This window comes from Nicotiana tomentosiformis, chromosome 7 (genome assembly GCF_000390325.3).
Source record: "Nicotiana tomentosiformis chromosome 7, ASM39032v3, whole genome shotgun sequence".
In the NCBI taxonomy this organism is placed as follows: Eukaryota; Viridiplantae; Streptophyta; class Magnoliopsida; order Solanales; family Solanaceae; genus Nicotiana; species Nicotiana tomentosiformis.
Window position 1 is genome coordinate 25,476,154 of NC_090818.1, and position 17,539 is coordinate 25,493,692.

At 37.0% G+C, this 17,539-nt stretch overlaps 2 protein-coding genes and 1 long non-coding RNA gene across 4 annotated transcripts; 2 read left to right on the forward strand and 1 right to left on the reverse strand.

Annotated features, from left to right (window-relative positions):
- Positions 1 to 2,368: 2,368 nt before the first annotated feature.
- Positions 2,369 to 3,441, reverse strand: LOC104104129 (uncharacterized). Its single transcript, XR_688068.2, has 2 exons — positions 3,288 to 3,441; positions 2,369 to 2,734 (listed from the first exon to the last, which is right to left on the reverse strand). It is a non-coding gene; the product is annotated as an uncharacterized lncRNA (long non-coding RNA).
- Positions 3,442 to 3,830: 389 nt separating this feature from the next.
- Positions 3,831 to 7,811, forward strand: LOC104104119 (tyrosine aminotransferase-like). Its single transcript, XM_009612127.4, has 7 exons — positions 3,831 to 4,231; positions 5,164 to 5,503; positions 5,599 to 5,817; positions 6,133 to 6,192; positions 6,814 to 6,966; positions 7,062 to 7,155; positions 7,252 to 7,811. Exons 1-7 carry the CDS (start codon positions 3,960 to 3,962, stop codon positions 7,368 to 7,370), a joined length of 1,257 nt encoding a protein of 418 aa, XP_009610422.1. The 5' UTR covers positions 3,831 to 3,959; the 3' UTR covers positions 7,371 to 7,811.
- Positions 7,812 to 9,112: 1,301 nt separating this feature from the next.
- Positions 9,113 to 11,457, forward strand: LOC104104104 (reticulon-like protein B17). 2 transcript variants are annotated; one of them, XM_009612117.4, is made up of 8 exons: positions 9,113 to 9,777; positions 9,870 to 10,026; positions 10,119 to 10,193; positions 10,284 to 10,425; positions 10,545 to 10,614; positions 10,720 to 10,785; positions 10,887 to 11,009; positions 11,160 to 11,457. In XM_009612117.4, the coding sequence occupies exons 1-8, from the start codon at positions 9,273 to 9,275 to the stop codon at positions 11,315 to 11,317; spliced, it is 1,296 nt and encodes a 431-aa protein (XP_009610412.1). In that variant the 5' UTR covers positions 9,113 to 9,272; the 3' UTR covers positions 11,318 to 11,457. The 2 variants fall into 2 exon arrangements, with proteins under 2 accessions (XP_009610412.1, XP_009610404.1); XM_009612109.4 differs by having other exon boundaries at positions 9,115 to 9,777; positions 9,864 to 10,026.
- Positions 11,458 to 17,539: the final 6,082 nt, after the last annotated feature.

Genomic DNA, 17,539 nt, shown 5'->3' on the forward strand with positions numbered 1-17,539 from the left:
TGGCGCGTCAGTACGTCCATCACCAGAGCAAACAAAAACGGGCTGAGTGCCGAGCCCTGATGCAACCCCATCATAACCAGAAAATGGTCCGAGTCCCCACCCACCGTCCTCACTCGGGTCTTTACTCCATCATACATGTCCTTAATCAACCTAATATAGGCAACATGTACACCCATACATGTCCTTAATCAACCTACGTAGGCAACATGTACACCTCTAGCCTCCAAACATCTCCACAAAACCTCCCTCGAAACTTTATCGTACGCCTTTTCTAAGTCGATGAATACCATATGCAAGTCTTTCTTTCTCTCCCTATACTGCTCCATCAATATCCTAACAAGGTGGATGGCTTATGTAGTCGAACGTCCCGGCACAAACCCAAATTGGTTCTCGAAAATAGTCACACTCCTTCTCACCCTTACCTCTACCACTCTCTCTCAGACTTTCATAGTATGGCTAAGCAGCTTGATACTCCGATAGTTATTACAATTTTGGATATCACCCTCGTTCTTGTATACAGGAACCATCGTGCTCCACCTCCACTCTTCGGGCATCTTGTTCGTTCTAAAAATAACATTAAATAACCTAGTGAGCCACTCCAAGCCTGCTTTGCCCACTCTCTTCCAAAACTCCACCGGGATTTTATTCGGCCAGGTCTCTTTGCCCCTACTCATCTTACGCATAGCTCCCTCAACTTCGTCAACTCTAATCCGCCTACAATACTCAAAGTCACAACGACTCCCGGAGAGTTTCAAATCACCTAGTACAATGCTCTTGTCCCTTCCTCATTCAAGAGACTATGGAAGTAGGTCTGCCATCTCCGACGGATAAGCCTCTCATCCAACAAAACTCTACCTTCTTCGTCCTTGATGCACTTCACTTGGTTCAAGTCACGCGTCTTCCTTTCTGGCGCATTGGCTAACCTGAACAACCTTTTATCCCCTCCTCGGCCCTCGAGTTCCTTATACAAATGACTAAAAGCTGCAATCTTGGCCGTCGTAACTGCTAGTTTAGCCTCTTTCTTAGCCAACTTATAATGCTCCCTATTCTCTCTCTTCTCCTCCTCGTCTACACTTTCCACTAGCTTCAGATATGCTGCTTTCTTGGTATTCACTTTTCCTTGCACCTCTCCATTCCACCACCAGTCTCCCTTGTGCCCACCAGAGTAATCCTTTGAAACCCCTAATACCTCTCTCGCGGCTTACCTAATGCACTGCGCAACGCTTGCGTCCCCACTACTCCTCCAAGCCCCCATAGTCACCAGCTTGACCCCTGACTCTTGTGCTTTAGCTTCCGTTAAGACTCCCCACTTTAAATTAAAGATCCAGTCGAGATATTCAACCTGAGTATTATGGTGGCGTGAATCATAAAATAGTGAAACTCTTATACTTGTTTCAAATGCAGATATCATCGGAATACATGACTTCTTGATCTGTCATCCATGAGCTGTTGAATCCTAGTCCCTAGCTGCACAGTCACCTTTGTTGTTCTTGTCCAACTTTTATTTAAGACATAACCATAGATGCTAACTTAAGACCGTCTTTTTCCTTGTACACATTTAACATAAAAAAAACTTCTATTCAGCTAAAATAGCTGCCAAACAGACTTAACAACACACAAGGATATTACTGATATGACTAGAACTGTCAAAATTAAAATATTACATGATCCCTGAAATAAAATTTATGTACACAAACCAAAAAGAGAATTTTAAAACTCTAACTCTTCCCTCTCCTCCAAAACAATTGCAGTGCTCATTAAGGAGTATTATATACTTTAGTAAACTGGAAACAAATCAGTTTGATGTGACCTTATTTTCTCGATTTTAGAAAGAAAGCTCTAAACCAGCAAGATTATTTATCAAAGCATATAGAGAGAATTTTTGTCCAAGTATTCATCTATTTTATCATAGGATGGGTATATTTCAAAATTTTAAGACAATGCTTTTAGGTTTTGGTGGATTTTCAGAGTGCTATCACCTTGTGCTAACTTTCATTTGGCTAACATGCTGCAACTTCTGATTTTGGGGTGTTCTGTTTATGGGCATAGCATTTACTAATAGCCGCTGGAGTCCTAAGTTTGACTTACGTTGAATTTCTATAAATATTTCCATCTTTATAACAGCTTCTGAAATTTTAACTTGTGGAGAATTTCCATTATACTTTAGATGGAGCTGTATAAGCAATCACCACATCAAAAGAACCCAAAAGTTTCTAGATTCAGTTAGGTCTAAATTAGCATAGAGAGGGGCTGATTTCTAAAGGATTCAGAATAGATCATGCACCCTTTAGTACTGATCCTTTAAGGTAGTAGAATTGGGTAGAAACAAAAGACCTTAAAAAAATAATAAGTACGCAGAAAGAAGTACTGCCAGATAAGTTAGCATCATTCAATATATATAATTGAACTTGTACATTATAAAAATAAATTCAATTAAGCGACCATTTTTTGCAACAAAATAGAGTAAAAAAAGCCCTATTAGCTGCTTCAAGCCCTGAATATTTTTCTAAAGATCGAGGCTTGAAAAAAAAATGCTAAACTCAAATTTTAACTACATGTTTAACATTGATTAATATGGATATACAATATGTAAAATATAAAATAAATTTCATTGGCATATATCACAAACAAAACAACTTATGTGAACACACAATATACTTCATAATTACATAATCAAACTTTGAGAGAAAACCTAAAATGAATTGATAGTGTGTCTGATTATGATTAAGACGACCTGAAATGAATAAAACGAACAAATCCTTTATATTAGCAATAAACAAAGCAAATGCAAGAGAAAAGAACAACATGCAGACATGGCAATGACACAATTTGTTGTACTTCTACAAAAAGGGGCTAGTTTGTCCAAATGCAAATCCAAATTAAGTGTCAATACTTCCACAAAGTTTATTGCAAGATGAATAAATTTGTGCACAAAGAATAGAGAAGGAGCATAAATTTTCCAATAAGAAACATCAACTGAAAAAATTAGAGCCGTAAGATGATATCAAGTAGCCAAAGAATAATTATACTCGAAATTCCGAAAAGAAAATCCATTAAAGTTTCTCTCTTGACACATTAACATGCATAAAAACGAAAATATCTAGTGTCTGAATTGTGCAAAAATCAAGACCTTTTTTAGCTGATGACAGATTAAACAAATTACAAACTTCGAAAGAAAATGAAGGCCGGAGAAAGTTGAAGAAGGCTAGGCAGAATTTCAGCCATAAAATTAAAAAATCTATAGAGAACGAAAGAAGATTTGGGCAAAAATTAAAAGAAAAACATACCAAAGTTAGTTAGACCCAATTGAGAAGATGAAGAGAAGTGAAAGGGTAGCATAAACTAATGAAGATAGTTAGAATAAAAGAGTCATCTCGCGTCTGTTTTTTCGCGGAATGAGAAAGATTGAAGGGTGCTTCTAGAGTCTGTTGTGGTAGCCTGTTTCTATACACCACTAACACACCATTTCTCATAGGCATCACCGATAGAAGTAGCAATTTTAATAGAAATATGGAATTACTCTTTTAGCCTTGGTCGATCAACTTGGATAAATGAAATATTTTTAAATTTAAAAATAATTTAACTTTAAATTCTCTATTTTATCCTTAATGATAAACTTTTATAATCACACAAATACCATAAAAAAAAAAAAAATTTCTTAAATTTTATACCGAGTCAATCTTTTTCTTAAATTTCCTGTCGACTAAAATTAAGTCGTCTAAATTATAAACGGAAGGAGTAATAGAAGAGAAATGTGAGTTTGTGGTCATTTGGGTTGTCAAAGTGAAGGACACGCGCTTACCTAATCAGTGAGTAACACTGACTCACAGTTCAGTTCAGTAGTTAGGAGTTAACGAACGATTGCGTTGACTTTGGTCACAAATATATCTTCAGGCTATATCTCAAAGTTGAATAATCTTACTCAAAACCAAAGAGATATTACAAAGTAGTAAGTGGAAATGGAACTTCTCTCAAACTCGAGGTGGAATTTTCAAGGAAAAGAAGATGCAAAGAAAGCATCAGCTTGCACTATTAGAAGTTATCTCAACACTTTAAATGAAAACATTAATAAAAGTGATACAAGAACTGTAATCCCTCTTAGCCATGGCGATCCCAGCGGTTTTCCAAGTTTTCGAACAACTAAGGTATCAGAGGACGCTCTTGTTGATGCACTCCAATCTGGTAAATGCAATGGCTATGCCCCAAATTCTACTATTCTTCAAGCCAGGAGGTAACTTTAAAACTCTCCTCAGATTTCTCCCTTTTCTTTCTCCTAACTTTATCTTCAATAGTTCTTCTTTTTGGGGGTTCATTTTAATTAAAGTTCTGACCTTGGGATAGATTTAAGTTATATAAACAGACAATGTAACGTAAAGTTGTTGCCATGTGACCGGGAGGTTACAGGTTCGAACCGTAAAAATAGCCTCTTACAGAAATACAAGACTGCGTAGAATAGACCTTGTGGTTCGGCCCAAACCCCATGCATAGCGAGAGCTTAGTGCACCTGGCTACCCTTTTAAACATACTGTCTAAAGATCTTTTTTACCCCTTATAGCATCATAGTTATCATTTTTACCCCAGAAGGACTTACGCTGTTGGATGTTGCTTAGTCTTGCTATAACTTAACAACCAAAAAGTTCTGCGTCGAACTTCAGCTCCTTCGAGTTGGCCACGGGGTAACAGCCTCTGACGCCTTTGGATCTTAGCACCCAAAAGTTTGTCTGTACAAACGATCTAGGCCTATATTCAGAGTTTTCCTGGGTTGGTAAGGCGAAATGAGGCCACCCTAGTCCATTAAGTGCTCTACCTCGGACCATCGATATCATACGCTCTACTGAAATAGATTTCGCGGAAGTTACTATTTAATACTCATCACAGAGATTTACTTATAATTATCTTACAGATGGCCTGATTTTGTTACGACATTAGTAGATTTTTTTTTTAATTACATTGGGGGTAGGGGTGGGAAATTGGGAAAAGGAATAATACAAGATGCGAAATTGAGCCCTCACCAACAAGGTGAAAGTTCAGGTATCAAAGCAACTGAGTTACTAAGATTCCCCACGTCAATAGATAGTACTTAAATTCTTTTTCAAAATGTAATTGTACTGCAGAAGGACAAGAACTAGTCTTAGTAATGTTGATGCTTCAAATATTTACCAGGTCAATTGCAGAATTTCTGTCTCGTGATTATCCGTACGAATTGTCACCGTATGATGTTCATGTCACAGCTGGGGCTAAGCAAGCAATAGAAGTCCTAATTACAGCTCTTGCCGTACCTGGTGCTAACATTTTGCTTCCTAGACCAAGGTATCCAACATATGAAGCTCTTTCCACATTTAGCCGTCTCGAAGTGCGGTACTATGATCTTCTCTCTGATCAGGATTGGGAGGTTGACACCAATGGGCTTGAGGCTCTAGCCGATGATCGTACTGTTGCCATGGTTGTTATAAACCCCGGTAATCCGTGTGGGAATGTGTACAAGCGTGAACATTTAAAAAAGGTCATTTCTTTGTTGCATTAGATTGTGCCTATTTTGTTTAAAGCATTGATTGAGGTTTGCTCATTAATTGTTGGTTTCTTAAATGGGAGTAACAGATTGCAGAAGCTGCAAAAAGGCTTGGAATGCTAGTAATATCAGATGAAACCTATGGTCATCTAGTTTTTGGTAGTAATTCATTTGTGCCGATGGGAGTCTTTGGAGAAATTGTACCTATTCTGACCATTGGCTCCATATCAAAGAGATGGATGGTTCCTGGTTGGCGAGTTGGTTGGATCGTGATGTGTGATCGCAATGGCATCCTTCAAAAACATGGGGTTCTCTCTCTCTCTCTCTCTGTAAAGCGAAAAACACCAGGAAATTCTGATGGGAAAAAATAAGTTTTACATTTTTCTTTCTTTTGTTAAGGGAAAAATATGAATAAGGGACAAAATAACAAAGATTGGTTTTCCAGTCATACATGTCGTTTACGCCCTAAACCACATAAAGGCTTGCATAAATGATAAATCAACTTACAGTTGGCCCCATTAGTAGCAATTCTACTTGCTCGTAAGGGTGTTATATTTACACTCCACACATGCAAAAATCTATATGCAGAAATAAGAATCTTAAGTTTCTTCTTCTGATCTCAGGTTGTGGAGTCCATCAAAAGTTGCCTTGAAATCTCTGCTGACCCTTCTACACTCACTATGGTATATTATACTGGGATTTATTTCGAAAGGTTTGATATAGTGTGCAACTATGTGAAATGTTAGACCAAGCAAAATGTTTTCGCCTTAAAAGCATGGAAAACTAGTCTGGTTGCATTTTTATGCTGTTAAAGTTCTACTCGGAGCTGCAAACTAGTCTGGTTACATTTTTTTTGATAAGTTGATAACAAGATGCATGATCTACAAATGTGATAAAAGCATCCTTTATTCAAGTTTGTCGAAACATGCTTGTCATGATGATACCTGGCCTAAAGTTTTTGTATTGAATAGGAATGCATAGTGTCGGCTACTTGGGATGATCAGTAAATGATGATTGATTATTGCATCATTGTCCAAATTATAACATGCTTAGCTCTTTTCCTGGACATATACTGTTTTCCATATTTCCGAGTTATCATGCGTAGTGTTCCTTGTGATTCCATTAAAATCTTTAGTAGAACTGTCTTTGTGTATTTAAAAGTAGAAATTCATTCAATCTGAATTGGAATGAAATGGGGATCCTGCACATTATCTTTCATAAAGTATTTTTGTGCGATTTAGATTATCTTTCGAACAAATGAAACTAAATTCAAGTATCTAACCTTGTTCCTTGTCATTCTTGAGGGTGCTATTACTCGTATTCTGGATGAAACACCTGAAGATTTCTACTCTAATACCATAAACCTACTTAGAAAAGCAGCAGACATTTGCTATGGTGGTCTAACGGAGATTCCATGCTTTACTCCATACAAGCCACAAGGATCCATGTTTCTTATGGTATCGCTATAAACACCCTAGTCCAGATATACATATTTTTCAGTATTTAGTTGGATAAAGATTCTGAATAGTTTATTTTTGCTCATCTCTATTAGGCAAAACTAAACATGTCACTTCTGGAAGGCATCGACAATGATACGGAATTCTGCACCAAACTTGCCAGAGAGGAATCTGTAATTGTTCTACCTGGTAAGTTGTTCCGTTGCATCTCTGTTGACAACATTAAAGATGTAGAACTTCAGGCAGGAGTATTTTTGCATGTTCATAAATATTAACGTATTGCAGGGGAGGCACTTGGATTGAAGAATTGGGTAAGAGTAACTTTTGCTGTGGAAATTTCAGCTCTTGAGGAAGGCCTTGGCAGGATCAAAGCCTTTTGTTCCAGAAATGCCAAACAACAATAAGCCTTTTCTTTGTCACATTGACAAATTGTTCCAAATCTGCCCAAAACCATATAATAATAGTTGCAGATGTTGCTATGGGACTTGATAATTGGCTCCTACTAGCTGTTGCATTTAAGCCATCATAGGTCGATGATGGTCTTCACGGGATAAAAGCATTCTGCCAAAGGCATGTAATTGAGAAAAAGCAAGCAGATTTCATCTGATGAGCGAGTGAAATGTGGTGATCTGAAGCTGCTCGTTGAACCTCACGGTCAATCATTGAAGGAAATGTGATATAGTAGATAATAGTACAATATCAAGATGGGCTGTATCCCCAACTTTATGGCTGGTATATGCTCTGTTACTTCTTGTAAGACCGCCTTGAAGTAGAATAAGTGCTTGTAAACTGTATAAATGTTTCACTATCCCAGAAAGAATGGATAAAGGAACCTGATTTATTTGTTTGCTTGGGAAATTATGAATCAATGAATGATGAAAGTATTGTAGAAATATATTGCAGGAGTGGTCTTGGGACTGATGAATTGGCTGTGGTTGCCTTTTGCCTGCGATCTGTTTAATCTTGAAGATGGAGTTGAAAGGACAAAAGCTTTCTGTTGAGACATACTAGAAGCTAGAAATTATGTTGTCAATTGCTGGTTTTTGTGAAACATTTTTTTTAAGCAAGCAAAGAGCGTTAAAATAGACTAGAGCCACTATGCAACGAATTCTTTTTCAGAGTTGAAATTTTCTCTGATTTACTATTTTATTGCTTTGAGATTACAAAAACTGTGCAAATCTCAAGTTGGCAAAGATAATATATAAATATTTTGAAGGGAAAAAAAGTACGAAGACAAATGCCCATTTTGATAGCTTGGAGATTGGAAGATGAACCAAGTTGGACACAGATTTCTAGGAATGAATACGAAATTAGCTAAATTGAAGCAAATAATTTAGATAAGCTATACTAACTAGTGGGAACTCGGAAGCAAATTACGCGGAGACAACAAACATATACAGTGTATTTACAATTTGTAGCTATACTTTCAGAATATTATTATTCGTAGCTATATTTGAATTTTATAGCAAATCCACATATAGTACTGAAATAAGAGATCAATTGTTTTGAACTGAAACAAGAGAGCAATAAGCTCTCACAGCTTAGTTGGTTAGATCGCCCGCTTAGTAAGCGAAGGTCTTGAGTTTGACTCTGTATTTCTGTGTAGGAATACAGTCGATACATATTGTATAAATCCTTGTATTTCACCTTCATTGTATTCATTACATGAACGAATACAGTTGATACATGTCGTATTCGTTTGCGTAATGAATATAATTGCACGAACAAATACAATTGACACTGGTTGTATTCGTTGCGCATCTAAATACGACTGATACAAACTGATAACAATTGAACAATAGCTACAAATAGTAATTAGACAAACTATAATTACTTATGTTAATTAGACTATATATAGTGCTTTATGAAAATTCAAATTGATTGATCAATTGGAGACTAACTAGAAGTAGAATACAAATATACAATGATCCCATAAGCAGATTTTGGAACTGAACGCCTAAACAATGTCAAAATAATCTGAGAAAAATAAAAGAAACAAGTAGAACCAAACACTGCAGCTGGAGGCCAAGTGCACCAAAAGCCCACAAAGGTCAAAAGCTAACAAACGGACTTGCCTCCCATTTCCTACCGTTGGGAATTCGAATCAAAAGCCCAATGGCCCCAAATTTCGCCGCTAAAATAATCAATTGTTGAAAAAAGATAAATCTCCTCCAACGGCTCTTTCCTCCTTTCATCTTATTCAAATCGCACCAGAATCTTGTCCATACCCTCCTCCCCTTAACAATCAAGAACCAACAAAAACACTGCAAAATTTTGTATTCTTTGAAAATTCTCAAGCTTCAACAATGGATACAACTCCTCCATCTCATCGATCTGAGCCACGAAGCCGAACAAAATCAGCATCAAGACTCTCAAGACTCCGCCGATATGACGAAGAGAATGAATCCCTTACTCCAAGAGTCTCTCTTGAAATAGTCCCTTCACCAAGATTACTAGATTCTCCAACTATGTCACCTAATAAGCCTCCTTATAGTAACAATCTCCCACTTCACGAGCTTCTTCTTCTTTCGCCATCTCCTCTTCGAAAATCCAGGACTCGTCTAGCTGATAAGCTTGAATTGGTTGATGACGGGGTTGAGCCTAATGGTGTTCGTAGGAGGCGAAGGAGTAGAAATTCTGCAGTTGGTGCTTCGCCACGTAATAATCGAAGATCAAGAAGAAGGTTAGAGCAAGAAATGAGAGAAGATAGAGAGCTGGGGTTAGCTGAGGAAGTGCTTAAACCAAAAAAGAAGAGGAATAGTGGTAAATCCAAGAAAGATAAGCTAAGCTTGGTTCTTTCAAATACAACAAGTATGTCTCAGATTATTGTAATCTTTACTTTTTAACATCATATATTATATCTTGTGCTTACTTTTTTTTTCTTTTCTTTTTTTAAGCAATAGAAGCAAAGGGAGGAGAAGGGTGTGATTTAATAAACAGAATTGAGCTTCTATTAAGTGATTTGGTGATGTGGAGGGATGTGGCAAGGTCAAGCCTCTGGTTTGGTTTGGGGTCTCTCTGTTTCTTATCTTCTTGTTTTGCGAAAGGAGTTACTTTTAGGTATATTTTCTTCTCCTTCTCCTATATCCCACTTTTTCTTTTTATTGATAAGAGTTTTCCATTTGACATATTTTGTTTATTCTTGATTGCAGCATTTTCTCAATTATTTCTCAATTGGGATTACTGTTTTTAGTTGTTTCATTCTTCTCACGTTCCATTCGCCAAAGGTAAACATTTAAATTACTTACAACTAGTAAGTTATGCTTCTGAATAATGCACTATTGTTCTGAATGGATCATTAAAATACTAAAATCCAGAGATGGTTCAGAAGTAAAGAGTGAATTTCAGCTGACTGAAGATGACATTTTGAGAATGGGAAGACTGATACTTCCAGCTGCAAATCTTGCACTTTCTAAAACAAGAGAGCTTTTTTCAGGAGAGCCTGCTATGACCCTCAAAGTATGTTATCTTATTCTCCTACTCTCAACTTTATAAACTTCCATTTTAGCACTAGTTCTGTAGTTAATTTTTCATGCCTAGGTACTTGTAATTGATTGGAAATGTACCTATGGTTTTAGTTAGTGCCAGTCCTGCTAATTGGAGCTGAATATGGCCATTTGATAACTGTATGGAGGCTCTGTGCCCTTGGTAAGATCACTCAATTATCCTAAACACACATCATTAGTATTACATTCTAGAATAAAATTTCAGAATAATAAACACTAAATACTTGCTGGTGTTCAATCTTGACAGGTTTTTTCATCAGTTTTACTGCCCCAAAACTATATTCTTGTTATTCTTCTCAGATATCTAATAAAGGTAAATAAGTGCTTCATTCTGATCAAAGATTATTTCTTATTGATGGTTGCTTCAACTTATTGTGTCTAATTGAATTAAAAGTGCATATTTTGTTGAGACAGCCAACTATATGAAATGTTGGATGATGGAGACATGGGGAGCTTGCTCTCACAAGAAAATGATAGCTGCATCAGTATTGACTGCATTTTGGAACCTGACCACTGTCAGAACACGAATCTTCACAGGTAATTCGCTAATCAATTCATTCTTTATTGTTGGATGTAGTTGATCTTTTCTCTAATAAGCCATTTATGGTATCTTCCAACAAATGGCAATTTACCTAGGATTGAACTTTCAAACTGAACTAAAAAGTTTGTTTTTTGGTCCTTTTGCAGCATTTATATGTCTAGTAATATTCAGATATTGTAGACAACATGTAGAGGCAAAGGTTGAAGAAGAAGAGGTCGGAGTGGAAGAAGAAGAAGAAGAAGAAGAAGAGCAGCAGCAGCAAGCATTGGTTGTGTTAGAACAACCTGTCAAAAAAGGGGCATAGTTTCTGTTGCAAAATCTTATCTTAGGAAGAAGAAATACCTTGTTTGACCTTGTATTTTGTATATTCAATCAAAAATGCAAAGATGAAGAGCTCTACTGCTCTTCTAGAAATAATGAAATGTGATCTTTACTTTTCCACTATTTCACTTATCTATTTTTTGTGGGCATCTTAGATGACTCCAAAAAGCTAAGCAAGCTAGACTTCTGCATAAAAAAAACTGCGCACATTGGAGAAAGTACCCTAATGAGATTGGTTGAGCACTTTTCTCGGGTTTTTGGATGCACTCTCGCTTTAAATAGCTGAAAGAACAAAAGAATAGGTGAGATTATTCCATTGTGTTGTGACTGTAGTCTTCTCATCCCCTCTTTGCTCCCTGTCAAACAAGGAAAACGGAAAACAAAAAAACTGTTAGCCATAATACAACTTGCAAAACTATTGTATTCAGTACTCAGTGAAACTCTCTTGTAGAACTTTGCATTGAAACTCTATAGTAGAACTTTTTCTTATCGAATTGTTGTGTTGAAATACAAATGCAAACAAATTACATTGAAGAGTAATGGTAGCAGAAGTTGATGGAAGTAAATTATACGAAAATAAACTCAATTCCAACAGAGAGACATTTTCGTATCTACTATTATAGCACTAACTACTAATAATAAATAAAAGCCTGAACAACCTATATTTAGTGTCTTTGATTTGATACCAGAAACTGAACTCGAAGCCGTCATTTTGTGCAACTCTACTTACTATTTGTAATCTAGAGATGTTTCTTATTTTCAAATCCTTATTGTATTGATTTTTATACGGCAGACTTACTTCCATAGTCTCTTGAACGAGGATGGGGACACATGTTAGAACATGCGCAGCGGAAGCAAGCATTCAATTCAGACATCACATACATGTAAACTAGACAATGATATAATTACGAGATTATGAACCACTAACCTCTTGAAAACATTGCACAAATCCTCCGAGCAATAATCCAGGGTTGCAGTCTTCTGCTATATTCCTAGTAAGACCTTGGACGAATTTACTTTGAGTGGGCAAGAACAATACAACTGTGAAAAGTAAGTCATTGGGTGAAAAATGTCTTCCTTACGTAGACTCGTTTTTTAGCCAAAGAGGGCTCCAAAAACGTGTAAGATTCTGCTTGTGCAAGCAGAATCCTACTCTAACTCTGATGACTTTTCTCCCAAGACTCTTCTTTTACCCAAGTCAGTCCGGGTTTTTACTAGGTATAGCATGGACCACAAAAATAGTAAGAGGCTACCAATTATAGCATAATTCAAAATTTTGGATAAATTAATTCCTACTATAATTAATTGCAGTAATAAACTGCAATTGAACTACTCAATATGAATTTCGAAAATTCACTAACACTTATTTTAACTCCCCATGTTAAGATCACAAATACTAGTTAATTAAATTGAATCACTGAAAATTTAATTTAATCAACTAATTAAATCCTCTATAATTTCGCTTAAACTATTTCATGTGACGGATACAAAATTCATCGGTCGGGTTTTCACATGAAAACTTATAAGCTTACATAAATGAGTATCATCAAACTCAAAATCGAGTCATGGATTCTATCAACTAATTATTATTTCACAAATAATATTCGTTATTGTCCAATCTATTAGGCATACACTAACACTGAATAAAGTTGTACCTTTTGATAAATCAAAAAAATAAACAACTCACATTGATCATAATAATTATATCAAGATTAGGAGTATAAGCTCATTTAATGAATTAGAAAAAATATTTAACATATATTCAGTACAAAAACTTCTTTTCTCTACTTGGTCCTTTCAATATACACTAAGTATACTAGCACAAGAAGTCAGAGTAAAACCACTCTCATAATCAAGACAAATTATACTATAATCTTGTGCTACAATCATTAAGATATTTTGTCCAATAATATCTTCAATTGTGAACATAGTTTATTAATTATGAGAACCGACAATTTAATCTTTTGTGCATGAGCTAAGACTCCATATACTAAATTGTCTACTACATAACTAAAGGACACACATGTAATAAATGATCTATTTAAAATAGTACTTTAATGAATTGAATAAATTAAATAAATAATTATTCCATAAAGAATAAAATACAATACTATGTCTAAACTGCATGGTTAGTAGTATATCCCAACAATCTCCCACTTAGACTCATAACCATGCGTCTACAACTCTAACACTCATTCCTTCTACATTCTTGTCAAAAATCTTCTGTGGCAAGCTCTTTGTAAACGGGTTTGCCAAATTGTCCTCTGACGCAATCTTCAACACTCTTGCATCACCTCTATGAGTTATGTCCCGAATTAAATGATATTTATACTCAATATGCTTACTCCTAATTAAATGATATTTACGCTCAATATGCTTACTCCTTTTATGGCTTCTTGGTTCCTTCGAGTTTGCAACTGCACCACTATTGTCACAATAAAGTACAATCGGTGCTTGAACCGAAGGAACTACATTAAGCTCTTTTAGAAAGTTCCGGAGCCAAACAGCCTCTTTAGCTGCCTCAGATGCAGCCACATATTCGGCTTCCATGGTGGAATCAGCAACACATGATTGCTTGATACTCCTCCAACTTATGGCTCCACCTCCTAAAGTAAAAACATATCCTGAGGTAGATTTTTTAGAATCCCTATCTGACTGAAAATCTGAATCAGTATAGCCAATGGGTACAAGATCACCTGAGTGATAAGCCAACATATAATCCTTAGTTCTTTTCAGGTATTTGATTATATGTTTAATGGCAGTCCAGTGTTCTCATCCAGGATTAGACTGAAATCTACTAACCATGCCAACAACAAAGCAGATATCATGTCTAGTACACAGCATAGCATACATAAGACTCCCTACAGCAGAAGTATAAGGGACCGCCTTCATCTTTTCTATCTCATCAGTTATTTTTGGGGACTGATCTTTTGACAGGGAGATTCCATGCCTAAAAGGGAGAAAACCTTTCTTGGAATCTTGCATGCTAAACCTGGTGAGAATAGTATCAATATAAAGTGCTTGGGATAAGCCTAATATCCTTCTCTTGCGATCTCGCATAAGCTTGATCCCAAGGATATGTACCGCTTGTCCCAAGTCTTTCATATCAAAACGCGAGGACAACCATTCCTTTACTGAATTCAACATGCTCACATTATTTCCTATGAGCAAAATATTGTCTACGTACAAAACCAAAAATATAACTTTATCTCCATCTGAGTTCTTATAGATGTCACGAACCAAAATCCATAAAGGTCGTGACGGTGTCGGACTCCACTGTCAGGCAAACCAATAATAAATACTTAATTAAATCCTCATTTTAATATTTTTAAAATCATAAATTTACTTCAATTTATCTAGTAAAAGATAAATTTACAGAATAAATAACCTTGTTTTCCATTTCCAACAGTGAACATCCCATAATCATTCCAGAACCCGGAGTCACAAGTGCATGAGCCTTTTCTAGAAATTTAAAATAAAATACAATAACTATCCGGAATACAACTTGGACATGAAAGAAAAATACAATACTCTGAAGGAGACTCTGCTGGCTGCGTTGCGTCGTATAGAATGCAGCCCACCTAAGTCCCCGCCATAATCGCGCCTCTGCACCCACAAGGCCGCTAAACATATATGTACCTGCACAAAAATGTACAGCAAGTGTAGCATGAATACGTAAATCAACGCATACCTAGTAAGTATCCCGCCCCCGAAGAAGTAGTGACGAGGGGTCGACTTCGACACTTACTAGTGGTCCAATAATATTATGTACAGTAAAGTGAATGAATATGAGACAAATTAAATATATGAAACAAACAGGTATAAAATACGTAGTACCATTTTCCAATTTACAATTTACTCAAGCTCTCAACTAGCAAGTTTCCTCCGTAACCAGAGCATATGTATAGATATAGTGGATTTCATCAAAGAGGTTGTCATAATCCAAATCAGGGAAAAACCCTCAGATACACTGACTTCTTGCCAAATGTTACGCACGATTCCATGAGGATAATATATATATATATATATATATATATATATATATATATATATATATATATATATATATATATATATAGGAAATGCCGAGATGTACGGCCCAATCCAACATAAAAGTAAAATGTGCACTGCCGAAGGTCGAACGACTCGAACCATAGATGCATCTATTAACCTGCCGAGGCGAACGGCCCGCTCCCATGAGAGTGTGGTACATAAATCCTGTCGAGGCGAACGGCCCGATCCTATAAGAGTGGTAGAAGGAAATACCCCGCTCGCGAATCATGCGTGCGACGCGGTCAAATATAAATTTAAGGAATCTCGTCGCTCGCGGATCATACTTGCGACGCGGTCAAATATAAATTTAACATTAAAATCATATCTCTTTCTTGATTCTTTTCAAAATAAGGGAAATTCAGCTTGTAGCTTTTTTAAGAAAATTACCCCGCTCGCGAAACATACATGCGACGCGGTTACACATAGATTTCTTAAGCTATTATAGCATTAATCAAATTTTTTTCGAAATTACGAAGTTCAATTGAAACCTTTTAAATCTTAAGTTCTTCAATTTCAACTCCTTTCAAAAACATTTAATAAGCAGACTCAATCTCGCTCCCTCCCAAGGCAAACAATAAACATAAATCAATAACAATATCAACAAGTCATGATGTGAGCCTAAAACTACCCGGACATAAGCATAGCTAGTAGCTACGTACCGGCTCTCGTCACTTCGCGAGTACGTAGCCCCAACAAATAGGAGCACACAATAATTTAGTTCACATATGGGGTTAATTCCCCCTTACAAGGTTAGAAAGGAGACTTACCTTACTTCGAAATTCCATAACCGGCTCCAAGGTCGCTCCGACAATTCAAACTGATGCCCGTCGCTCCAAAACTAGTCAAATATGACGCAACCGAATCAAAATATACTCTAATACTCATAATTAATCATTTTATAACAATTTCCAACTCCGTTCGAAAAGTTGATAAAATCACCCTCGGGTCCACGTGCCCAGATTCCGAAAATTTTCGAAGATAAACTTTACCCATAACCCCACGAACTCAAATATAAAATTTATTCTCCATTTCATGCCCAATTTCGTGATCAAATCCAAGAATATAAATTTCTAGGTTTTCCTACCAAAACCCCACAATTTCTACAAATTTTCATGTCTAAATCTATATATATACTGTGTATTTAACTCACAATGTGCGGGAATTACTTACCCCATAATAGATGATGAAATCTCCTCTTCAAAAGCTCCAAAAATCGCCCAACCAAAATGAAATGTGGAGGAAAATGGCCAAATCCCGTATATAAAACTTCACTGCCCAGGTCCGCCCTTCTTCGCGAACGCGGAAAGACCATCGCGATCGCGAAGGCCAAAGACACACTCCCCCCAAATTCCTCTTTGCGTTCGCTCTTCGCATTCGCGTTTCTCACGACGCGTTTGCGAAGCTTTCCGCCCTCACTGCTTCGCGTTCGCATACCCAGCCTCGCGTTCACGTAGGCCAAACATCCTCAGGTCCAATCCTCATTTTCTTCTACGCATTCGCGACTCCCCATTCGCGTTCGCGTAGGTTTCTCAAGTTCTTCACCGCGTTCGCGTCTCACCTTTCGCGTTCGCATAAGGCAAAAATCCATGGTCCTTAAATTCCTTCTTCACGATCGCGTACATCCACCAGCGATCGTGATGCACAACACCAGACGCCCCAAACAACTCTACGTGATCGCGGCCTTCCTATCGCGATCGCGTATAAGGAAACCAACAACAGCCATGACAGCAACTTCAGCAGATCCCCCAAGTCGAATTTCAATCCGTTAACCATCTGAAATCCACTCGGGACCCTCGGGACCCCAACCAATCATACCAACCAGTCCCATAGCACATTATAAACTTGCTCGAGCCTTCAAATCACGTCAAACAACATCGAAATAATGAATCGCACCTCAATTCAAACTTAATGAACTTTGAAACTTCAACTTCTACAATCGAGGCCAAAACCTATCAAATTACGTCCGATTAACCTCAAAATTTACACACAAGTCACATTTGATATTACGGACCTACTCCTACTTCCGGAATCGGATTCTGACCCCGATATAAAAAAGTCTACTTCCGGTCAAACTTCTCAAAAACCTTCAAATTTCTAACTTTCGCCAACTGGCCCCAAAATGACCTACGGACCTCCGAATTCACTTCCGGAC